This window comes from Pseudophryne corroboree, chromosome 5, assembly GCF_028390025.1.
Source record: "Pseudophryne corroboree isolate aPseCor3 chromosome 5, aPseCor3.hap2, whole genome shotgun sequence".
NCBI classification, from domain to species: domain Eukaryota; kingdom Metazoa; phylum Chordata; class Amphibia; order Anura; family Myobatrachidae; genus Pseudophryne; species Pseudophryne corroboree.
Genome location: NC_086448.1, coordinates 774,468,770 through 774,495,391, shown reverse-complemented (window position 1 = coordinate 774,495,391; position 26,622 = coordinate 774,468,770). Strand labels below are relative to the sequence as shown.

Sequence of the window (26,622 nt, the reverse complement as noted above, 5' to 3'; positions counted from 1 at the left end):
GATCAGCTCTAAGGATTCCATTCACATTCCTCTTCTTTTAGGGCAGCCTACAAACTAGATTTATACAGCTGTCAAAAGGTTACACGTAATCTGTTTATATAGGATATATTAAGACTCTTTTACTGTAAGTGCTGTAATATGTTATCCAGTCTACGATGTGTCCGCATACACAGAGCCTCATTACGCTACACGGCGCAACAGACCCTCTGAGATGAGTAGTGTACCGGATTTTTCTTTAAATTTTGCATCTTAGATGAACAAACGTCGCAAACGCCAGAAGTCAGTGTACGATATCAATTACAGATACTAGGTATGGCCACTGACCATCGATGGTTAGCAAAAAACTGATGGACTGTTACCAATGGTCAAAGATTTTGCCATCAATAGCAGAGGTCCATCATTGAAATTATGTTGAAAATCCGATGTTGACAGTACAGTTACAATAATATCAGTGGTCGCTGAAACCAGGGCCGTAACTAGGGTGCTGCGGACGATGCTTGGCACACAGCAGATATGCCCTGTCAGCGGAGAACCGGCCGCATCCACCCGCGATTTCCTGTGTACTATGTGACACCGCCAGCTACAGCGCTGCCCACTGCAGAGTATGTAGTGTTGTGCCTGGCTCCTTCTCTGCCCGCCTGTGTCCTCCACCGTCTCCTGCAGTGTCTCTAGTACTGGGCGAGTTGTCATGACGTCTCTCCCAGTCGATGAGCTGCAGAGTTTGGGCGGGTAGCAGGACTGGAGAATCAGCACTCAGGAAGGCCAGGAGCCAAGTGAAGGAACACTGATTCTATAGTGTTATATGTGCTGTGTGGGCGTAATGTGTACAGGGCATTGCTGTGTGGTGTCATGTGTATAAGTGACACTGTTGTGCGGCATAGTTTGAATTGGGGGAACTATTGTGTGGCCACGCTCCTTCCCCACTAGACCACTCCCTTTTTCCGATGCTTGCTGTTCTTGCTATTTAAAATATAGGGGGGCACCAATGTACCTCCTGGCACAGGGCCCCAAAATCTCTAGTTATGGCACTGGCTGAAACCGGTAACCATAGATGACAGATTCAGGGCCACTGTATGCATTGTTGGAGGAGATTGTGGCAAAAGAGAGGTGCGGAAGTATACATGAGGGAAGAGGGCCCTGCTCATGAGAGTTTTACAATCTACAGAGGGGAGGGTAGCAAGCAAGGGAGACTCAGCAAGGTGAGTCAAAGCGCTAGGATAGAAAGGGTGGCATACTGTAGCGGACATAATAAGTCATTTAAAGAAAAAAAAATTTTTGTTTGTAACATATGGTACTTTGTGCACTAGAATTGTAATAAGCAAAGAAATAATAATTCCTGTATGACCCCGTTTGCCAGGGACAGAGCTTTTAATACAGTACATGGGCTATACAGAATTGCTGTGAAGTGTGGAGGAAGATAGGGAGATGGCATCTCAAGATATAAGCGTAATCTCCCTCATTCTGCAGGAGACTCCCTGAAATAGTAGCAATCTCCCTAACTCCCTGAATAGACCAGCAATCTCCCCGATTACTCCTTGCCCCATTATTTAGCTGTTATATTCTTGGGGGAAATAAATAAATCTATCTATCTATCTAGATACATGCATTCAAATGGGATCATCAGTGCCATTTCCCTGCATTGGTTATAAAGCACAATGATCCCTATGGCTACATGCATTTTAAATAAAGTTTCTCGTGGCCACTTACAGTATATGGAACCTCTTGTAAAACACAATATGCAAACAAATCCTGCAAAATATCAGTGTCTTTTCTTCAACAAGTAGATCTTACTTTGGGGCTCATTTACATTTGGATGTAAGTCATGTTTATGACACGCCATACAGATGTAGCAGTATGTGCCCACGCTGATAGGTGTCACTTTCACATCTCCCTGACATGCATTTTCAAAAGTAGGTAAGTATGGATAGAAGATGTGTTTATGCCAATCACAGGGTGTGCGATGTACTACGTGTAATCAGAAAATTAAACGCCAATGTAGAGCCAAGATGGCACATTCCATCATCTGCAGGCTGCACTGCCATCCCACCGTCTGCAGGCTGCACTGCCATCCCATCGTCTGCAGGCTGCACTGCCATCCCATCCTCTGCAGGGGATCCGGTCAAGATGCCGCCGGACGGAATCCCGGCGGTCGAAATACCGACGCCGGAATCCCGACCGCCGCAATCCCGACATATTCTCCCTCCGTGGGTGTCCACGACACCCATAGAGGGAGAATATAATAGTGTGCCGAGCGTAGCGAGGCACCGTGCCCGCAGCGTGGCGAGCGAAGCGAGCCCGCAAGGGGCTGCGTTCCGCTCGCCACCCCTGTCGGGATTGTGTGGTCGGGATTCCGGTGTCGGTATTTCGACCGCCGGGATTCCGACCACCGGCATTTAGTACTGATCCCCTCTGCAGGCTGCACTGCCAACCCATCACCTGCAGGCTGCACTGCCAACCCATCACCTGCAGGCTGCACTGCCATCCCATCACCTGCAGGCTGCACTGCCATCCCATCACCTGCAGGCTGCACTGCCATCCCATCACCTGCAGGCTGCACTGCCATCCCATCACCTGCAGGCTGCACTGCCATCCCATCACCTGCAGGCTGCACTGCCATCCCATCATCTGCAGGCTGCACTGCCATCCCATCATCTGCAGGCTGCACTGCCATCCCATCATCTGCAGGCTGCACTGCCATCCCATCATCTGCAGGCTGCACTGCCATCCCATCATCTGCAGGCTGCACTGCCATCCCATCATCTGCAGGCTGCACCGCCATCCCATCATCTGCAGGCTGCACCGCCATCCCATCATCTGCAGGCTGCACGCTCACAATCTCGAGTCAAGCTACAATAGACCTTTAACATAGTCTGGCATTCTGTAACACATGGAGTCATATGGCTTACTATCTCTGCAACAAATGGCACTTGATCAGGCTCATTAACCAAACAAAGTGGACGAGTGCAGTATCTTGTACTAGTATAGACTGCTCTGTTCATACCAAGTTCTGTAACAGCATACGATTTGTTAGTATATTCTACTTTGTAAAAGTTCAGTGGTTCACTAAGGTATTAACTACTGCAGCGACTGATGGATTTCAGCATTCTTACTGCACAGGTTATACGGGATTCTGAAGTGGCAAGAATCTTCTACATACATACATACAGATGTGTTCTCATACACTATTTCCGAAGTCCTGCCAAACAGCCCATCCGGCGTGCCATGTTATGTGCGACTCCGCTTGCTCTGAGCATCTTTTTCTCTCGAATGTGCTACTTAGTCACACAAATTAATGATCAAATGTGACAAAACCACATAACTGCACTGATTAATTTGATAGGTGACAGTTGTACATTTGTGTACGAGTCTGAATCTGTATAGGAAGTGTTACAATGCAGCGGCCGTGGTTTTTCTCATGTTCTGTTGTGACTCATCTGCGACTTTGTACATATTTAAAACTAGTTTATGTGAGATTAAAGTTGCAGACGAGCGAGTGGCATTTTGCTATGTTTGCGTGTCGAATATGTGTGTCAAATTTATAGAAAAAGTTACTATGCTAACCGCTTGGTGCAGCTCACTCATGCCGCATGGTGTATTGAGGCTGGCTGTATGAGGGCACATCTGTAAATACAGACATGCATATATACAGGTTCCTTCTACAGTACTTACATAAACTGGAGTGAATTCGTCATGTGACCAACACTGGACCATGTCACATATTCAAACATAAATATTTTGTTACATACATACATATTCTGATTTATTGAAGAGCAGACAAAGGGGGTAATTCAGACCTGATCGCTAGAATGCGTTTTCGCACAGTGGGCGATCAGGTCTAAACTGCGCATACACGGGTACAAAGCGGATCGCCACTCAGCGATGGGTTTGTGTGCGATGGGTTTGTGTGAAGAATCCATTCGCACGGGCGTTCGCAAGGAGAGTGACAGGAAGAGGGCGTTTGTGGGCGGCAACTGACAGTTTTCAGGGAGTGGTTGGACAAACGCAGGCGTGTCCAAGTGTTTGCAGGGAGGGTTCCTGACGTCAATTCCGGCCGCGGACAGGCTGATGTGATCGCAGCGGCTGAGTAAGTCCTGGGCTGCGCAGAGACTGCACAAGATCTGTTTGTGCAGATCTGCTACACACACTTGCACAGCTAAAATACACTCCCCCTGCAGGCGGCGACTATTTGATCGCAGCAGTGCAAAAATCGCTTGCTAGCGATCAGGTCTGAATTAGGCCCACAGATAGATAGATAGATAGATAGATAGATAGATAGATAGATAGATAGATAGATAGATAGATAGATAGATAGATAGGATAGCATTTGTATGAATGGCTTTATAGTCATACAAGCTTCCTCCAAACTACAAAATATACGGATTATACATAATGCTTTGGAAAGATATTAAATATAAACTTTCAGAAATTGTTCACAGAAATAATAGATTGAATTAGATTTTGGACATGAGACACATATGACTTATGATTATGATATGTGGCCATGGCTGGACAGTTAGATATACAATGCAATGTAAATGTAATGGTTTTACAAAGACAACTCAAACTGCAATCTAAAGTCAGATCATATAATGCATTTCAATGCTAATAAACCACATAGTATTTGCAAGATAAAGTATAGCCATTCCCTACCTCCCATAATCTTGTTGTAGAATCGTTGGTGGAACCTTCTGAGTTCTCTGGTTCCTCATGCCGTTTCACCACCACAAATCCTGGCTCCCTAGAGGACTCTCCAATTTCTTCAGCGAAAAAATCTGGGCTCCACTGAATGAAAAAGGAGTAAATCTGTTCCGTTCTGTTAGGAAATAAATGGCAATAAGGTATCACATGAGGCAAGACTGTAGCATTCGCATGTAAAACGCGTAGAGAACAGCTTGTGATTAGAGAAACATGTCTATAGATTCCTCTGACCAGCAATTTGCAAGTTGGACCACTGTGACCACTGTAGAATGATGCTACTTTTGTCCATAAAACTTGGCCACTCACATGGAGACCTCGCTGGGCACTTTGGCCATGTTCAGACAACTTACCACAACAATATCATTGTTCATTGTACAAGTAAGTCGATCTGAGTAAATCAGGCACAGCAGAAAATCTGCTCGGACGATGAACTGCGTCATTATGCAGAAAGTGTGGGCACCTTGTAATCTGACCATGATCAATGAAAAAACTGAAGGGTGAAACCAAGAAATCTGGACAATAGGTATCAGACAAATTCACTGCTCCCACATTTATCAACACTACTACTTATGTCAGGCAGAGGGAATCAGCCGATTGTTGTGTGCGTGCAGGCAGGCATTACAGATCATAAATCTCAGTACGATGAAGAAATAATAAGTGGAAAGATACAACAGTGACACATTGTATACATTAGGTTGACACAATTTGACCTGTGCTTTCTACGTCAATGCCTATGCAAAATGGATAAGCTATGTAGATTTGTCTTCACACACTGTGGCTTGAGTCGCACCAAACAGCCTCTCTTGGTGCAACAGGTCCCTGGCACAACCTGTCATCATGGATTTAACCAATTTGTATGAACAACAGTATTTGTCCGATTTCCAGTGTTTGGTACCAGTCGATTGTCATTTGCTCTCATCCATTACAAGATTTTCATTCCTACCAGCCAGATCTGGCAGATGATCTGCTAGATAATTGTATAGTGTGTGCTAGGGAGGCCAATCCCGGGATCGGGATCGGCGGGATCCCGGGATTTGGGCCCAAAAATGCTGGGATTTGAATCCCGGGATTGGAGTCTCCAATCCCGGGATTCACGGGATTACAGTGCGCATGCGCAGTTTTGCCGGACAGCGCTGAGCACTATAGCTCAGCGCTGCCCGGCTGTCAGCTAAGGTAGTGATAGTACTTACTACTTGCAGGCACCAGCTAAGGACACACGTACTGACCGCGCTGGCGGCATTTCAAACGTAGCGCCGGCCGCCAGCCAATCAGAGCTGGCAGACACCGGCAGCCAATCAGGGAAGCGGCAGCAGCCGCGGCCCCTGATTGGCTGCTGGACTGCCAGTTCTGACTGGCTGGCGGCTGGCGCTACGTTTGAAATGCTGCCAGCGCGGTCAGTAGTAGTACGTGTGTCCTTAGCTGGTGCCCGCAAGTAGTAAGTACTATCACTACCTACACCCACACTCTCTGCTCCTGACATCCTCCCTCTGCTCGCTACACCCACTCTCCCGCTGCTCCCTACTCCCACTGCTCCATACTCCCACTCTCCCGCTGCTCCATACTCCCACTCTCCCGCTGCTCCATACTCCCACTCTCCCGCTGCTCCATACTCCCACTCTCCCGCTGCTCCATACTCCCACTCTCCCGCTGCTCCATACTCCCACTCTCCCGCTGCTCCATACTCTCACTCTCCCGCTGCTCCCTACACCCACCCTCCCTTCCAGTTCCTTATATGCTCCCTACACCCACCCTCCTTTGCTCCCTACATCCACCCTGCCTTGCTGCCCTCCACATATACTTTCCCTGCTCCTTACACTGCTCCCTACACTGATCCCTACTGCAATCCCGGGATCCCGGGAATCCCGGGATTGAGCATTTTTCAATCCCGAATCCCGGGATTGAAAAAATGCCCCGGGATTGGCCTCCCTAGTGTGTGCCCATCTTAAGATGTCTGGCACTGCTTAGCCTAAAGAACCTTTAAGCCTGAACTCTCTTCTGGTCATCTCACGACTCGACTACTGCAATGTTCTCCTCACTGGCCTCACTTGCTCCCATCTTGCTCTCCTCCAATCTGTCCTCAACTCCGCAGCTAGGCTCATCTTCCTCTCCCGCCGCTCCACTTCTGCCACTCCTCTTCAACAAAATCTACACTGGCTCCCATTCCCCTACAGAATCCTCTTCAAACTCCTCACCCTCACATACAAGGCCATCTCCAATTCCACTGCTCCCTACATCTCCAACCTCCTCTCCATTCATACTCCCTCCCGCCCACTACGGTCGGCTGATGACCGTCGCCTCTCCTCTGCCTTGGTTACTGCTTCCCATGCACGAGTTTAGGATTTTGCCCGTGCTGCTCCCCTTCAGTGGAATGCGCTCCCTCGCTCCATTAGACTCTCCCCGACCTTGCAAAGCTTCAAACGGGCACTGAAAACCCACCTATTTATCAAAGCATACCCTTCCAATGCATAACCTAGTCCTTAGGCTGCTCCTCCATCCCCCTGCCCCATGCCTTGGACATCTCTGCTTTGCTCGCATACCACCATCAGGCTTCTACCTGCTTGGTTGCCCCTCATGTCATCTGTCTGTCGCCCCTCCCCACTAGATTGTTAGCTCTTCAGAGCAGGGCCCTCTTTCCTCTTGTCTAAGCCCTCTTCTCAACACATTTCACTCAGCGACCATCTTTATCTGCTTTTTCTCCTACTGGTAAATGGCCCCTCTCTATCTATGGCCGCCAGCCCAAAGTAGTACAATGATTACTCCCTCGCTACTTACATCTAAGCTGTATTATGTTTTGAGAATTGTGGTGTTCTTTGTTACCTGCACTCCATTTTTGTTATTTATTTACTGTTATGCTAAGTTTTGTCTCCCTGTACTGTCCTTTGTACGGCGCTGCGTAACACTTGTGGCGCCCTATAAATAAAATATAATAATAATAATCTCTTCATCTTTAAACTTGGATACTGGGAACGGCTCCGTCCCATATTAAGTGCTGGTAATCCCAACTTCTTGGTTCTGTCTATTCTCCAGGAGTGGCAGCTACCGAGAACACATCACTGCTAGCATTCACACAGCTCTTCACCCCCTCGCCGCCCACCTCTCTGACAATGGGGCAGATGTATTAACCTGGAGAAGGCATAAGGAAGTGATAAACCAGTGATATGTGCAAGGTTATAAAGGCACCAGCCAATCAGCTCCAATATGTAAATTAACAGTTAGGATCTGATTGGCTGGTGCCTTAATCACCTTGCACATATCACTGGTTTATCACTTCCTTATGCCTTCCCCAGGTTAATACATCTGCCCCACAGTCCTTAAGCATCTAACCATGGCAGGGGCGAAACTTTACTGCTCGGACAGCTAAGCCATCAGCATGTGTAGATAATGCACTGTTAGTTGGGCATCCGTCCTCCCCACTTTCTCTATAAATAGACCACTCACTCCTGTCTTAGCAACTCTATTACGGCCTGATTGCGGGAATAACAGGTGTCAGAGTTCATGTAAGAGTTAATCCTCCTCTTGCCAGTTCCCAGTTGTCCGTCTTAGGACCACTTTTGGTAGGAACTAACGACGGCATACCGGGAATATCCCACAAGAACTTCTGTTTTGGAGATGCTCTGACCCAATCATCTGGCCACCACAATTTCTCAAAGGGGCTAATTCAGACCTGATCGCGGCTGTGTGTTTTCGCACAGCGGGCGATCAAGTCTGAACTGCGCATGTGCTGGCACTGCAGTGCACCGGCGCATGCCAGAGATGCGATCAGCATCTCTGCCCAGCGATCGCCTCTGCCTGATTAACAGGAAGAGGCGTTCGCTGGGTGAGAGGGGGCGGGCCTGTGGCATTGGGCGTTTTGGGGGCACGGTCCGGGCAACACAGGCGTGCCTGGACCACGGGGGAAGGGGGGTCAGCCCACGGCGGCTGCATGACGTCACACGCAGCCGCTGCGACCCGGAGAGTGACGGGTTGCTCCTTAGCAGCGCACAGGAGCTGTGCTGGTAGGGAGCTACTCTTCAGGTACAAAAGCATAACCGCCGTGCTATGCTTTTGTACTTGTGCGGCTGGGGGAGAGAGCCAGGACTGCGGGGCGGGTCCCCCCGCACCTCAGGGTGGCTGATCGTAGCCGTGCAAAATTTTGCACGCCTACGATCAGGACTGAATGAAGCCCAAAGTCACCTTGCACTAGCACATTTTTCCTGCTTCCAACATATCAACTTCAAGAGTGTTCACTCGGGGGGGAAATGTCCTAGCTGATACAGATGGACGTAAAGCATTGAGGCTATTTGGGACATTCTAATCCTGCAGAGGTCCTCTTGGCTATATTATATATACTAGGGTGCTCTTCACACCATCATAAGGGGCTACGCCCCCTTAACCCTTGCACGCCCTTGTATTATATGGAGTATTACCTCCAATCATAATTGTGTGAGTGGTTAAATAATGCACACACAAAGGGCGTGCAATGGTTAAGGGCTCGTAGCCCCTTGCAACAGCGTGAACAGCGCACGCAGGGCCTGATGAATCACCTAGTATGTGCTGTGGTTGGGGGAGTGGTGGGTGCGGGGGAGACGCAGATGGGGGAGGGGGTTCGGGGGTGACGTGGGTGGGGGAGGGGCGGTTGCGGGGGTGCTGCGGGTTGGGGAGGGGCTGATGCGGTGGTGACACGGGTGAGGGAGGGACGGGTGCGTCCGGAGCCACCGCAGGTGGGGGAGGAGTGGTTGCAGGAGTACCTCAGGTGGGGGAGGGGTGGGTGCGGTGGTGGTGTGGGTGGGGAAGGGGCGGGTGCTGGCGGTGGAGGAGAGGGTCCGGAGCCACCGCAGGTTGTGGATGGGGGGGGGGAGGGGGGCCTGCCGAGATGGGGCCTGGAGATACTGCGGGATGGGGATTGGTGGGTAATGCTTCTCCCTTTGGAAGTGACTATCCCAGAGACACAATCAGCAGCCAAGCAGCCAGTCACTATTGTTAGGGCCAGTGTCCCAACGCGTCGCTTTACAGGGAAGAAGATGGACTCAATAAACTACAGCTCCCAGCAGGCCTTAGCGCCGGAATGCTTTGGCGCTAAGGCCTGCTGGGAGCTGTAGTTTATTTAGTGCGTCTACTTCCCTGTAATGCGGCGCATTGGGACACCGGCACTAACAATAGTGACTGGCTGGCAGAACTGACTGACTCACTGAATCAATGTAAAAGATGAGAATGCTGTGCAGTGTCAGTGACACTGCACACCCACTGCACTGCACAGCACTGTCACCTTTTACATTGATTCAGCGTCCAGACATTACCCTCCGCAATATCACCCACTCTATCAGTTACATCAGCCATCTCGGGGCTCTCAGGCCGCAGCCCAGGTGCTGTGTTTCCGGAGTCAGGGCCTTTGGGGATCTGGGTGCGGCTGTGGCGGGGAGGCACTTCTGTGACATCACACGCAGAGGAGGCTCTGGAGCTCAGAGAGTATGTGGCACAGGGAGGGCTATGAAAACCTTCCGCTGCGCCGCTTTCATACACATCTATGCTGGTGGCCGCAGCAGCTTTTGTTCCGCCTGCACTGTGGCTAGGGAGTGGGGATTGTTGATGCCGGAGGGGGCAGGCGGACTGGCAGCAGGACATAGGACGCGCAGTAAAGGATTTTTTCCCCCCTACCTGCAGCACAGAGACTTGCTGCAGATGCAGTGGCATACCCTCCAGCTGCACCTTTTTATGGTCTGTACAAATTTTTGGCTCTCCAAACTTCTATTGAAATTATAAGAAAAGGGGCATGGCCACACCCCGTTTTTGAATTTTTATGTGTACATTGTTGGAGGGTATGTTGCTGCAGATGCAGTGGGCCTATTTTGGGATGTAAACCTGGAGCTGCAGCTCCATCAGCCCGATTGTTAATCCTGCTCTGGGAACACACAGCAGCCAAAGGGCAGAGCCTCCCCTTGCATGTAACCTGTGTGGGAGGGCGTTTCTCGCCCAGTCAGCTGTGGACTCGGTGTGATAGACCTGCTGCTAACCCAATGAGAGCTCCTAGCTATGTCCAGCGTTAGCCACAGAGTCACAGATCTGGGCTATTATACTACTCACCTTAAATCTCAAAGGCTTCAAGACCACACACCCTTCATACACCTCAAACTTAAGCCCTAAATAATCTCCCTCTCGCCTTCTTAAATCTGCCTCTCACCATCTCCCCAACCTGTTTACCACCTGTCTCATCCCAGCCTACAGGAGCTCTCCTGTGCAGCTACACAGCATGATCACACCCGTTCAGAGGCTACACTACTCCCACCTACACTACCCACAGACAACCCGACTCCCACCTACACTACCCACAGACAACCCGTTTCCCACCTACACTACCCACTGACAACCCGACTCCCTCCTACACTACCCACAGACAACCCGACTCCCTCCTACACTACCCACAGATAACCCGACTCCCACCTACACTACCCACTGACAACCCGATTCCCACCAACACTACCCACGTACAGCCCGACTCCCACTTACACTACCCACGTACAACCCGACTCTCACCTACACTACCCACGTACAACCCGACTCTCACCTACACTACCCACGTAGAACCCGACTCCCACCTACACTACCCACGTACAACCTGACTCCCACCTACACTACCCACGTACAACCTGACTCCCACCTACACTACCCACGTACAACCCGACTCCCACCTACACTACCCACGTACAACCTGACTCCCACCTACACTACCCACGTACAACCCGACTCCCACCTACACTACCCACGTACAACCTGACTCCCACCTACACTACCCACGTACAACCCGACTCCCACCTACACTACCCACGTACAACCCGACTCCCACCTACACTACCCACGTACAACCCGACTCCCACCTACACTACCCACGTACAACCCGACTCCCACCTACACTACCCACAGACAACCCGACTCCCACCTACACTACCCACGTAAAACCTGACTCCCTCCTACACTACCCACGTACAACCCGACTCCCACCTACACTACCCACGTACAACCCGACTCCCACCTACACTACCCACGTACAACCCGACTCCCACCTACACTACCCACGTACAACCCGACTCCCACCTACACTACCCACGTACAACCCGACTCCCTCCTACACTACCCACGTAAAACCTGACTCCCTCCTACACTACCCTCTGTTTTTATGTCTGCATCTATTTTGTCTACAATATACCTTCCCGTTTTGTGTATGCACCACTGTGGCACCTTTCAAATCAATAGAAAATAAGATTTTACTCACCGGTAAATCTATTTCTCGTAGTCCGTAGTGGATGCTGGGAACTCCGTAAGGACCATGGGGAATAGACGGGCTCCGCAGGAGACTGGGCACTCTAAAAGAAAGATTAGGTACTATCTGGTGTGCACTGGCTCCTCCCTCTATGCCCCTCCTCCAGACCTCAGTTAGGATACTGTGCCCGGAAGAGCTGACACAATAAGGAAGGATTTTGAATCCCGGGTAAGACTCATACCAGCCACACCAATCACACCGTATAACTCGTGATACTATACCCAGTTAACAGTATGAAATATAACTGAGCCTCTCAACAGATGGCTCAACAATAACCCTTTAGTTAGGCAATAACTATATACAAGTATTGCAAACAATCCGCACTTGGGATGGGCGCCCAGCATCCACTACGGACTACGAGAAATAGATTTACCGGTGAGTAAAATCTTATTTTCTGACGTCCTAGTGGATGCTGGGAACTCCGTAAGGACCGTGGGGATTATACCAAAGCTCCCAAACGGGCGGGAGAGTGCGGATGACTCTGCAGCACCGAATGAGAGAACTCAAGGTCCTCCTCAGCCAGGGTATCAAATTTGTAGAATTTAGCAAACGTGTTTGCCCCTGACCAAGTTGCAGCTCAGCAAAGCTGTAAAGCCGAGACCCCTCGGGCAGCCGCCCAAGATGAGCCCACTTTCCTTGTGGAATGGGCTTTTACTGATTTAGGATGCGGCCATCCAGCCGCAGAATGCGCCAGCTGAATTGTGCTACAAATCCAGCGAGCAATAGTCTGCTCAGAAGCAGGAGCACCTAGTTTGTTGGGTGCCTACAGGATAAAAAGCGAGTCAGTTTTCCTGACTCCAGCCGTCCTGGAAACATAAATTTTCAAGGCTCTGACTACGTCCAGTAACTTGGAATCTTCCAAGCCCCTAGTAGCCGCAGGCACTACAATAGGTTGGTTCAAGTGAAAAGCTGATACCACCTTAGGGAGAAACTGGGGACGAGTCCTCAATTCTGCCCTATCCATATGGAAAATCAGATAAGGGCTTTTATATGACAAAGCCGCCAATTCTGACACACGCCTGGCCCAAGCCAAGGCCAATAACATGACCACTTTTTTCCACGTGAGATATTTCAGATCCACAGTTTTAAGTGGCTCAAACCAATGTGATTTTAGGAAACTCAACACCACGTTGAGATCCCAAGGTGCCAAAGGAGGCACAAAAGGGGCTGAATATGTAGCACTCCCTTTACAAATGTCTGAACTTCAGGCAGTGAAGCCAGTTCTTTCTGGAAGAAAATCGACAGAGCCGAAATCTGGACCTTAATGGAACCCAATTTTTAGGCCCATAGTCACTCCCGACTGTAGGAAGTGCAGAAAACGACCCAGCTGAAATTCCTCTGTAGGGGCCTTCCTGGCCTCACACCACGCAACATATTTTCGCCAAATACGGTGATAATGGTTTGCGGTTACTTCTTTCCTGGCTTTTATCAGCGTAGGAATGACTTCCTCCGGAATGCCCTTTTCCTTTAGGATCCGGAATTCAACCGCCATGCCGTCAAACGCAGCCGCGGGAAGTCTTGGAACAGACAGGGCCCCTGCTGTAACAGATCCTGTCTGAGCGGTAGAGGCCATGGGTCCTCTGATATCATTTCTTGAAGTTCTGGGTACCAAGCTCTTCTTGGCCAATCCGGAACCACGAGTATCGTTCTTACTCCTCGCCTACTTATTATTCTCAGTACCTTTGGTATGAGAGGCAGAGGAGGGAACACATAAACCGACTGGTACACCCACGGTGTCACTAGAGCGTCCACAGCTATCGCCTGAGGGTCCCTTGACCTGGCGCAATATCTCTTTAGCTTTTTGTTGAGGCGGGACGCCATCATGTCCACCTGTGGCCTTTCCCAACGGTTTACCAACAGTTTGAAGACTTCTGGATGAAGTCCCCACTCTCCCGGGTGTAGGTCGTGTCTGCTGAGGAAGTCTGCTTCCCAGTTGTCCACTCCCGGAATGAACACTGCTGACAGTGCTAAGACGTGATTTTCCGCCCATCGGAGAATCCTTGTGGCTTCTGCCACGCCATCCTGCTTCTTGTGCCGCCCTGTCGGTTTACATGGGCGACTGCCGAGATGTTGTCTGATTGGATCAGTACCGGCTGGTTTTGAAGCAGAGGTCTTGCCTGACTTAGGGCATTGTAAATGGTCCTCAGTTCCAGAATATTTATGTGTAGGGACGACTCCTGACTTGACCAAAGTCCTTGGAAAAATTTTTCCCTGTGTGACTGCCCCCCAGCCTCGAAGGCTGGCATCCGTGATCACCAGGACCCAGTCCTGTATGCCGAATCTGCGGCCCTCCAGAAGATGAGCACTCTGCAGCCACCACAGCAGAGACACCCTGGTCCTTGGAGACAGGGTTATCAGCCGATGCATCTGAAGATGCGATCCCGTCCAAGAGGTCCCACTGAAAAGTTCTTGCATGGAACCTGCCGAATGGAACGGCTTCGTAGGAAGCTACCATTTTTTCCAGGACTCGCGTGCAGTGATGCACCGACACCTGTTTTGGTTTCAGGAGGCCTCTGACTAGAGATGACAGCTCCTTGGCTTTCTCCTGCGGGAGAAACACTTTTTTCTGTTCTGTGTCCAGAACCATCCCCAGGAACAGTAGATGCGTCGTAGGAACCAGGTGCGACTTTGGAATATTCAGAATCCAGCCGTGCTGTTGTAGCACTTCCCAAGATAGTGCTACTCTGACAAACAACTGCTCCCTGGACCTCGCCTTTATAAGGAGATTGTCCAAGTACTGGATAATTCTTTCGGCCATTACCTTGGTAAATATACCCTCGGTGCCGGGGACAGACCAACGGCAACGTCTGGAATTGGTAATGACAATTCTGTACCACAATTTTGAGGTACTCCTGGTGAGGAGGGTAAATAGGGACATGCAGGTAAGCATCCTTGATGTCCAGTGATACCCTGAAATTCTCCAGGCTTGCAATAATCGCCCTGAGCGATTCCATTTTGAACTTGAACCTTCGTATATAAGTGTTCAAGGATTTTAATTTTAGAATGGGTCTCACCGAACCGTCTGGTTTCGGTACCACAACATTTTTGGAATAGTAACCCCGGCCTTGTTGAAGGAGGGGTACCTTGATTTCACCTGCTGGAAGTACAGCTTGTGAATTGCCGCCAGTACTAACTCCCTATATCCGAGGGCAGCAGGCAAGGCTGATGTGAGGTAACGGCGAGGGGGAGTCGCCTCGAACTCCAGCTTGTATCCCTGTGATACTACTTGCAGAACCCAGTGATTCACCTGTGGGCAAGCCCACTGGTCCCTGAAGTTCCCGAGACGCGCCCCCACCGCACCTGTCTGTGAGCCCCAGCGTCATGCTGTGGACTCAGAGGAAGCGGGGGAAGATTTTTGATCCAGGGAACTGGCTGTCTGTGCAGCTTTTTCCTTCTTCCCTTGTGCAGAAAGGAAGCGCCTTTGGCCCCCTTGCTTTTCTGAAGCTGAAAGGACTGTACCCGATAATACAGTGCTTTCTTAGGGCGTGAGGAAACCTGAGGTAGAAATTTTTCATCCCAGCTGTTGCTGTGGATACAAGGTCCCAGAGACCATCCCCAAATAATTCCTCACCCTTATAAGGCATAATCTCCATGTGCCTTTTAAAGTCAACATCACCTGTCCACTGCCGGGTCTCTAATACCCTCCTGGCAGAATGGACCTTGCATTAATTCTGGACGCCAGCCGGCAAATATCCCTCTGTGCATCCCTCATATATAAGACTACGTCTTTAATATGCTCTATGTTAGCACCATATTCTCCCTGTCTAGGGTATTAATATTATCTGACAGGGTATCAGACCCTGCTGCAGCAGCACTATTCATGCTGAGGCAATTGCAGGTCTCAGTATAATACCTGAGTGTGTATATACAGACTTCAGGATAGCCTCCTGCTTTTTATCAGCAGGCTCCTTCAAAGCGGCCGTATCCTAAGACGGCAGTGCCACCTTTTATGACAAACGTGTGAGCGCCTTATCCACCCTAGGGGATATCTCCCAACGTGACCTATCCTCTGGCAGGAAAGGGTACACCAGCAGTAATTTTTTTGAAATTACCAGTTTCTTATCGGGGGAACCCACGCTTCTTCACACACTTCATTCACTCATCTGATGGGGGAACAAAACACCGGCTGCTTTTTCTCCCCAAACATAAAACCCCTTTTATGTGGTACTTGGGTTAATGTCAGAAATGTGTAACACAATTTTTATTGCCGAGATCATGCAACGGATGTTCCTAGTGGATTGTGTATATGTCTCAACCTCGTCAACACTGGAGTCAGACTCCGTGTCGACATCTGTGTCTGCCATCTGAGGTAACGGGCGTTTTTTGAGCCCCTGATGGCCTTTGAGACGCCTGGGCAGGCGCGGGCTGAGAAGCCGGCTGTCCCACAGCTGTTACGTCATCCAGCCTTTTATGTAAGGAGTTGACACTGTCGGTTAATACCTTCCACCTATCCATCCACTCTGGTGTTGGCCCCACAGGGGGCGACATCCCATTTATCGGCATCTGCTCCGCCTCCACATAAGCCTCCTCATCAAACCTGTCGACACAGCCGTACCGACACACCGCACACACACAGGGAATGCTCTGACTGAGGACAGGACCCCACACAGCCCTTTGGGGAGACAGAGAGAGAGTGTGCCAGCACACACCAGAGCGCTATATAATGTAGGGATAAACACTATCACTGAGTGAATTTTCCCCAATAGCTGCTTGTATAAACAATATTGCGCCTAAATTTTGTGCCCCCCCTCTCTTTTTAACCCTTTGAGCCTGAAAACTACAGGGGAGAGCCTGGGGAGCTGTCTTCCAGCTACACTGTGAAGAGAAAATGGCGCCAGTGTGCCGAGGGAGATAGCTCCGCCCCTTTTTCGCGGACTTTTCTCCCGCTTTTTTATGGATTCTGGCAGGGGTAATTATCACATATATAGCCTCTGGGGCTATATATTGTGATTATTTTGCCAGCCAAGGTGTTTTTATTGCTGCTCAGGGCGCCCCCCCCCAGCGCCCTGCACCCTCAGTGACCGGAGTGTGAAGTGTGTATGAGGAGCAATGGCGCACAGCTGCAGTGCTGTGCGCTACCTTGGTGAAGACTGAAGTCTTCTGCCGCCGATTTTCCGGACCATCTTCATGCTTCTGGCTCTGTAAGGGGGACGGCGGCGCGGCTCCGGGAACGAACACCAAGGACGGGTCCTGCGGTCGATCCCTCTGGAGCTAATGGTGTCCAGTAGCCTAAGAAGCCCAAGCTAGCTGCAAGCAGGTAGGTTCGCTTCTTCTCCCCTTAGTCCCTCGTTGCAGTGAGCCTGTTGCCAGCAGGTCTCACTGTAAAATAAAAAACCTAACATATACTTTCTTTCTAGGAGCTCAGGAGAGCCCCTAGTGTGCATCCAGCTCGGCCGGGCACAGAAATCTAACTGAGGTCTGGAGGAAGGTCATAGTGGGAGGAGCCAGTGCACACCAGATAGTACCTAATCTTTCTTTTAGAGTGCCCAGTCTCCTGCGGAGCCCGTCTATTCCCCATGGTCCTTACGGAGTTCCCAGCATCCACTAGGACGTCAGAGAAATAATAATTACTGCAGGAAGATTTCATATTTACAAATATCACAATGAACAGACTTGCTTATTAAAACAGCTTTCCATAAAACCATGTGTACTCTTAGAAAAAAAAAAACAAAGAACATGGACATGTGTGTACACAGAGAAACTCCCCAGCCGCCGGTTACCTGTCATGTGGAACAGCAAACCAGTACTCCAGCTTGTCCCGCTGCGCATACTGCTGCATTAGTGCACTGGCTGTAGACACAAACGTTTTTCTCATTGGCTTCCCGACTCTTAGACACAAATACTTATGAGATCTATGTCTTCGTTTTTCTTTGGCAATAGCTGAACATACACCTGTGGAAGAGACAAACGCGTGTGCCATTAACAATCCTCCACCGACGCATTTCACCAATCGATCACCTATCACGCATTCGCCCATTCACACAACCAAATAGGTTATGGAGATATGACGTTAAATCTGGCTGTTCATAGACGTATCGGGTGAATACAGCCCCTGATGCGGGTATGTTTCCTTTCTTAGAGCAATCATTAAACAATAGACACTGCAAAAATAAGATTTTACTTACCGATAAATCTATTTCTCGGAGTCCGTAGTGGATGCTGGGGTTCCTGAAAGGACCATGGGGAATAGCGGCTCCGCAGGAGACAGGGCACAAAAAGTAAAGCTTTTCCAGATCAGGTGGTGTGCACTGGCTCCTCCCCCTATGACCCTCCTCCAGACTCCAGTTAGGTACTGTGCCCGGACGAGCGTACACAATAAGGGAGGATTTTGAATCCCGGGTAAGACTCATACCAGCCACACCAATCACACCGTACAACTTGTGATCTAAACCCAGTTAACAGTATGATAACAGCGGAGCCTCTGAAAGATGGCTTCCTTCAACAATAACCCGAATTAGTTAACAATAACTATGTACAATTATTGCAGATAATCCGCACTTGGGATGGGCGCCCAGCATCCACTACGGACTCCGAGAAATAGATTTATCGGTAAGTAAAATCTTATTTTCTCTATCGTCCTAGTGGATGCTGGGGTTCCTGAAAGGACCATGGGGATTATACCAAAGCTCCCAAACGGGCGGGAGAGTGCGGATGACTCTGCAGCACCGAATGAGAGAACTCCAGGTCCTCCTTAGCCAGAGTATCAAATTTGTAAAATTTTACAAACGTGTTCTCCCCTGACCACGTAGCTGCTCGGCAAAGTTGTAATGCCGAGACCCCTCGGGCAGCCGCCCAAGATGAGCCCACCTTCCTTGTGGAGTGGGCCTTTACAGATTTAGGCTGTGGCAGGCCTGCCACAGAATGTGCAAGTTGGATTGTGCTACAGATCCAACGAGCAATCGTCTGCTTAGACGCAGGAGCACCCATCTTGTTGGGTGCATACAATATAAACAACGAGTCAGATTTTCTGACTCCAGCTGTCCTTGCAATATATATTTTTAATGCTCTGACAACGTCCAGTAACTTGGAGTCCTCCAAGTTACTTGTAGCCGCAGGCACTACAATAGGCTGGTTCAGATGAAATGCTGACACCACCTTAGGGAGAAAATGCGGACGAGTCCGCAGTTCTGCCCTGTCCGAATGGAAAATCAGATATGGGCTTTTGTAAGATAAAGCTGCCAGTTCTGACACTCTCCTGGCCGAAGCCAGGGCTAGAAGCATGGTCACTTTCCATGTGAGATATTTCAAATCCACCTTCTTTAGTGGTTCAAACCAATGAGATTTTAGAAAGTCCAAAACCACATTGAGATCCCACGGTGCCACTGGAGGCACCACAGGAGGCTGTATATGTAGCACTCCCTTAACAAAGGTCTGGACTTCAGGGACTGAAGCCAATTCTTTTTGAAAGAAAATCGACAGGGCCGAAATTTGAACCTTAATAGATCCCAATTTGAGACCCATAGACAATCCTGATTGCAGGAAATGTAGGAATCGACCCAGTTGAAATTCCTCCGTCGGAGCACTCCGATCTTCGCACCACGCAACATATTTTCGCCAAATTCGGTGATAATGTTGCACGGTTACTTCCTTCCTTGCTTTAATCAAAGTAGGAATGACTTCTTCCGGCATGCCTTTTTCCTTTAGGATCCGGCGTTCAACCGCCATGCCGTCAAACGCAGCCGCGGTAAGTCTTGAAACAGACAGGGACCCTGCTGAAGCAAGTCCCTCCTTAGAGGTAGAGGCCACGGATCTTCCGTGATCATCTCTTGAAGTTCCGGGTACCAAGTCCTTCTTGGCCAATCCGGAACCACTAGTATCGTCTTTACGCCTCTTTGCCGTATAATTCTCAATACTTTTGGTATGAGAGGCAGAGGAGGAAACACAGACACCGACTGGTACACCCAAGGCGTTACCAGCGCGTCCACAGCTATTGCCTGCGGATCTCTTGACCTGGCGCAATACCTGTCCAGTTTTTTGTTGAGGCGAGACGCCATCATGTCCACCATTGGTCTTTCCCAACGGGTTACCAGCAAGTGGAAGACTTCTGGATGAAGTCCCCACTCTCCCGGGTGAAGATCGTGTCTGCTGAGGAAGTCTGCTTCCCAGTTGTCCACTCCCGGGATGAACACTGCTGACAGTGCTATCACATGATTCTCTGCCCAGCGAAGAATCCTTGCAGCTTCTGCCATTGCACTCCTGCTTCTTGTGCCGCCCTGTCTGTTCACATGGGCGACTGCCGTGATGTTGTCCGACTGGATCAACACCGGTTTTCCCTGAAGCAGAGGTTCTGCCTGGCTTAGAGCATTGTATATTGCTCTTAGTTCCAGAATGTTTATGTGAAGAGACGTTTCCAGGCTCGTCCATACTCCCTGGAAGTTTCTTCCTTGTGTGACTGCTCCCCAGCCTCTCAGGCTGGCGTCCGTGGTCACCAGGATCCAATCCTGTATGCCGAATCTGCGGCCCTCCAATAGATGAGCACTCTGCAACCACCACAGAAGAGACACCCTTGTCCTTGGAGACAGGGTTATCCGCAGGTGCATCTGAAGATGCGACCCTGCCATTTTTCCCAGGACTCTTGTGCATTGATGTACAGACACCTTTCCTGGTTTTAGGAGGTTCCTGACAAGCTCGGATAACTCCTTGGCTTTTTCCTCCGGGAGAAAAACCTTTTTCTGAACCGTGTCCAGAATCATCCCTAGGAACAACAGACGAGTTGTCGGCATTAACTGGGATTTTGGAATATTCAGAATCCACCCGTGCTGTTTTAGCACTTCTTGAGACAGTGCTAATCCCATCTCTAGCTGTTCTCTGGACCTTGCCCTTATTAGGAGATCGTCCAAGTATGGGATAATTAATATGCCTTTTCTTCGAAGAAGAATCATCATCTCGGCCATTACCTTTGTAAAGACCCGAGGTGCCGTGGACAATCCGAACGGCAGCGTCTGAAACTGATAGTGACAGTTTTGTACAACGAACCTGAGGTACCCCTGGTGTGAGGGGTAAATTGGAACGTGGAGATACGCATCCTTGATGTCCAAGGATACCATAAAGTCCCCCTCTTCCAGGTTCGCTATCACTGCTCTGAGTGACTCCATCTTGAACTTGAACTTCTTTATGTACAGGTTCAAGGACTTCAGATTTAGAATAGGCCTTACCGAGCCATCCGGCTTCGGTACCACAAAAAGAGTGGAATAATACCCCTTCCCTTGTTGTAGAAGAGGTACCTTGACTATCACCTGCTGAGAGTACAGCTTGTGAATGGCTTCCAAAACCGTCTCCCTTTCGGAGGGGGACGTTGGTAAAGCAGACTTCAGGAAACGGCGAGGTGGATCTGTCTCTAATTCCAACCTGTACCCCTGAGATATTATCTGCAGGATCCAGGGATCTACCTGCGAGTGAGCCCACTGCGCGCTGTAATTTTTGAGACGACCACCCACCGTCCCCGAGTCCGCTTGAGAAGCCCCAGCGTCATGCTGAGGCTTTTGTAGAAGCCGGGGAAGGCTTCTGTTCCTGGGAAGGAGCTGCCTGTTGCTGTCTCTTCCCTCGACCTCTGCCTCGTGGCAGATATGAATAGCCCTTTGCTCTCTTATTTTTAAAGGAACGAAAGGGCTGCGGTTGAAAAGTCGGTGCCTTTTTCTGTTGGGGAGTGACTTGAGGTAGAAAGGTGGATTTCCCGGCTGTAGCCGTGGCCACCAAGTCTGATAGACCGACTCCAAATAACTCCTCCCCTTTATACGGCAAAACTTCCATATGTCGTTTTGAATCCGCATCGCCTGTCCACTGTCGCGTCCATAAAGCTCTTCTGGCCGAAATGGACATAGCACTTACCCGTGATGCCAGTGTGCAGATATCCCTCTGTGCATCACGCATATAAAGAAATGCATCCTTTATTTGTTCTAACGACAGTAAAATATTGTCCCTGTCCAGGGTAACAATATTTTCAATCAGGGACTCTGACCAAACTACCCCAGCACTGCACATCCAGGCAGTCGCTATAGCTGGTCGTAGTATAACACCTGCATGTGTGTATATACTTTTTTGGATATTTTCCATCCTCCTATCTGATGGATCTTTAAGTGCGGCCGTCTCAGGAGAGGGTAACGCCACTTGTTTAGATAAGCGTGTTAGCGCCTTGTCCACCCTAGGAGGTGTTTCCCAGCGCTCCCTAACCTCTGGCGGGAAAGGGTATAATGCCAATAATTTCTTTGAAATTATCAGCTTTTTATCAGGGGCAACCCACGCTTCATTACACACGTCATTTAATTCTTCTGATTCAGGAAAAACTATAGGTAGTTTTCACACCCCACATAATACCCTGTTTAGTGGTACCTGTAGTATCAGCTAAATGTAACGCCTCCTTCATTGCCAAAATCATATAACGTGTGGCCCTACTGGAAAATACGGTTGATTCGTCACCGTCACCACTGGAGTCAGTGCCTGTGTCTGGGTCTGTGTCGACCGACTGAGGCAAAGGGCGTTTCACAGCCCCTGACGGTGTTTGAGTCGCCTGGACAGGCACTAATTGATTGTCCGGCCGTCTCATGTCGTCAAACGACTGCTTTAGCGTGTTGACACTATCCCGTAGTTCCATAAATAAAGGCATCCCTTCTGGTGTCGACTCCCTAGGGGGTGACATCCTCATATTTGGCAATTGCTCCGCCTCCACACCAATATCGTCCTCATACATGTCGACACACACGTACCGACACACAGCAGACACACAGGGAATGCTCCTAACAAAGACAGGACCCACTAGCCCTTTGGGGAGACAGAGGGAGAGTTTGCCAGCACACACCAAAAGCGCTATATATAACAGGGATAGCCTTATAATAAGTGCTCCCTTATAGCTGCTTTATATATATATCAAAATATCGCCATAAATTTGCCCCCCCTCTCTGTTTTACCCTGTTTCTGTAGTGCAGTGCAGGGGAGAGACCTGGGAGCCGTCCTGACCAGCGGAGCTGTGAGAGGAAATGGCGCCGTGTGCTGAGGAGATAGGCCCCGCCCCTTTTCCGGCGGGCTCGTCTCCCGCTATTTAGTGAATCCAGGCAGGGGTTAAATATCTCCATATAGCCTCTGGGGGCTATATGTGAGGTATTTTTAGCCTTTATATAGGTTACATTTGCCTCCCAGGGCGCCCCCCCCCCAGCGCCCTGCACCCTCAGTGACTGCGTGTGAAGTGTGCTGAGAGGAAAATGGCGCACAGCTGCAGTGCTGTGCGCTACCTTTAGAAGACTGCAGGAGTCTTCAGCCGCCGATTCTGGACCTCTTCTGACTTCAGCATCTGCAAGGGGGCCGGCGGCGCGACTCCGGTGACCATCCAGGCTGTACCTGTGATCGTCCCTCTGGAGCTGATGTCCAGTAGCCAAGAAGCCAATCCATCCTGCACGCAGGTGAGTTCACTTCTTCTCCCCTCAGTCCCTCGTTGCAGTGATCCTGTTGCCAGCAGGACTCACTGTAAAATAAAAAACCTAAGCTAAACTTTTTCTAAGCAGCTCTTTAGGAGAGCCACCTAGATTGCACCCTTCTCGGCCGGGCACAAAAATCTAACTGGAGTCTGGAGGAGGGTCATAGGGGGAGGAGCCAGTGCACACCACCTGATCTGGAAAAGCTTTACTTTTTGTGCCCTGTCTCCTGCGGAGCCGCTATTCCCCATGGTCCTTTCAGGAACCCCAGCATCCACTAGGACGATAGAGAAATAGATGCAGAACACAGTAAATGACTCAAACCACAAAGTGGGGCATATGTAATAGGGTCAGAGCCTGCCGGATGTGTGGGATGCTGGCCAATAATCGGTCTTGTTTTAAAGCGGCAATCATTTACAAGGCATAGTTTTGCCTTGTAAAGGATTGCCCCTTTAAAAAAACAAAAAAGATCTAAGATAGGTCAGTATACCGCAACGCCAGCAAACTGCACACCTATTACATGGCATACATTTAATTATGTATTTATTCAGAGTTACTCTGCCCCTCATTGTCATTAGACTTACTGAGCCACCCCCACCAGCAACTTCAGGACCCCAGTGTAAAGAGATATTAGCAGACACATAGCATTGATGGCCAGGGGAGAAGCAGGATCTAACGCCCATTCCACTCACTGCAGCTGCTATGATGTGGGATGAATGAGGCTGGTCACCATAACCCCCACACCATCCTATGCACTTTGGATCCCTTGCATAGGCCTAGCCTCCGCTAGTGATAGGCTACAGCTTCAACTTCTCACCAAGTGGTGGTGGGGGGAGGGGGAAGTAGCAAACCTTGGAGAGAGATAAAGTACAAACCAATCAGCTTCTGTCATTTTACAGGTTGGATTTGAAAAATGGCAGAAGCTGCTTGGATGGTAATTTCTCTCTCTCAGAGGTTTGATACATCTCCCCACAGGAGTGCTGGGCTATGGCTGTTAGGAGGAGACAGTGGTGGTTACAAAGAAAGGGCCTACTCTAAAGATCTACTACTCTGGGAAGTTATTACATAATGGGGGGGGGGGGGGGGGGTGAGTGCACCATCTCCTAACAAAACAAAATGGAGCATCTCCTAACAAACAATAATATAATTAAACACCTTTGCAAGACTCCTCGTCTATAGACTTTCCCCATTCAAGGTGCATTATTAACACAATCTCATGTGGACTCTTCACATTACCCACAGACTGGTACAGAAGGGATTACCTTCCGCGTGCGACTCCGTGCTGCCTGTATTCGGCTCTTTGTGCGTGGCGTGCTGCAGGTCATCCCTCTGTTGCTTGGCTTGTTGCATAGTGAGGTTCTTCCATAGTTTCCGCAGTTCCTCCACTTCGGTTTCAGAGTCCCCCGATGGCTGTTTCTCTGAAGCACTCTGGATTGTCTCCTCCGCATGATTGTCAGTCTCAGCAGCAAGACTATGGGGGCTCTGATCCGCGGTTTTATGCTCATTCTCTACAAGCTGCCCTGCATCTGTGCTTAGGACATGTGGGACTTCGCTGTCAACTAGTTCATCAATATTTTGTTCTGTCGTAGGTCTGGCTTGCCCTGCTTCCAAGTCTTCACCTACCTTAAGGGACACATCGCTCTTTTCTAAATCATTGGCATTGCTAAAAACTCCGCTGTCGCCGGCAGTAGGATCGGCGCTGCTCTTTAAATCATGCGCGGCATCTGTGGCGTCTGAAAGGTTTGTTGAGCAACACTCTACAACGGTTTGGTTTATCGTCTTAACAGACTCGGATGAAGTTCCCGAGGATTTGTCCTGCCGCAGCTCATCGGAGGAGTGTAGCTCTTCCCTGATTGGAGAAAGCTCAGATTCCGTAAACACATCCTCAGAGAGAGACTCCGCCGTGCTACGCGGGGCCGTGCTGGCGCTGTCGTTTCCAGTATCCCACGTTTTGGAATCCGGATCGTGTGCATTACCTTCGGACATTTTCTTAAAGTGACAGAAATCTCTCATACAGGACAGCTGATCTAGATCACTGAGAAAGAAGGGAAGAGTCACATTATTACATTTTAAAGTGGATTAGTTCTCAAAACAGCCAAAATACAGTGTCATCCAAAAAAAAGATCAGATTGAAAACAGGCAATATAGAGATTATTGGGGAAATTCAATTGGCCCCCAAATTTTTCGTACAAAAAAAAAAAAAAAAAAGGGGGGCTCTTTTTGCCCAGTGTTATGTTATGTAAAAATTTCCAGTTTTCAGGCAAAAACACGATCCGGGATAAGTTACTGAACCTATGGGTTTTCACGATTGCAAAATCAGGGCCCTTATCTGGATTTTTAACAGGACCTCAGTGGGTCACGGAAAAGAGAAAAAAAACAGACATAAGTGTTATGCTAAGTTTTGTGTTATGCTAAGTTTTGTCTCCCTGTACTGTCCTTTGTACGGCGCTGCGAAACACTTGTGACGCCCTATAAATAAAATGTAATAATAATAATAATAATAATAATAATAATAAATGCTGGCGTCAGGCTGCCTTCAGGGCTAATTGCATAGCCCCGAGGGATCAATTAGCCCATGGTAATTGAATTCCCCCCTATATCTACAGTAGACACTGGATGGTCTATTTAGTAGTATTACACACTATAGTATAGTAGAGTGTTTTATAGCTAACTTTGGGTTAATTGTCCATATCCAGGTTTGAATGCAGTGGTGCAATTTGCTTTTCGTGCCAATCGGTTTTGAACCAATGAGGATACCAAGAGGACAGAAGCTTTATCACAGCTTAAGTTCTAGATACATTATATTAGATTGTAAGAGTTACAAATATTAGGCGTTATACTTGTGACTTCCACTTTACTATATAGGGTGACAAAGGAGGAGTCTTTTCCATATGCCGCTGGTGGCATCATGCGTCACTTTTCTCTACGATTTCTAGCCAATGCTCTTTGTTCATTCACACATGATAGGGGTGTGAGCAAAAAATAAGAATTTACTCACCGGTAATTCTATTTCTCGTAGTCCGTAGTGGATGCTGGGAACTCCGTAAGGACCATGGGGAACAGCGGCTCCGCAGGAGTCTGGGCACAACTAAAAGAAAGCTTTTAGACTACCTGGTGTGCACTGGCTCCTCCCACTATGACCCTCCTCCAAGCCTCAGTTAGGATACTGTGCCCGGAAGAGCTGACACAATAAGGAAGGATTTTGAATCCCGGGTAAGACTCATA

At 49.2% G+C, this 26,622-nt stretch overlaps 1 protein-coding gene across 6 annotated transcripts in view; it reads right to left on the bottom strand.

Annotated features, from left to right (window-relative positions):
- OXR1 (oxidation resistance 1) overlaps positions 1-26,622 on the bottom strand; it is an 864,461-nt gene that overhangs the window by 83,062 nt on the left and 754,777 nt on the right. For all 6 annotated transcript variants that reach the window (XM_063924310.1, XM_063924313.1, XM_063924311.1 and 3 more), the window contains 3 exons: positions 24,660-25,432; positions 17,713-17,884; positions 4,651-4,813 (listed from right to left, as the gene is read on the bottom strand). In XM_063924310.1, coding sequence (XP_063780380.1) covers positions 4,651-4,813; positions 17,713-17,884; positions 24,660-25,432 — 1,108 coding nt within the window. The remainder of the gene's footprint in view (positions 1-4,650; positions 4,814-17,712; positions 17,885-24,659; positions 25,433-26,622) is intronic.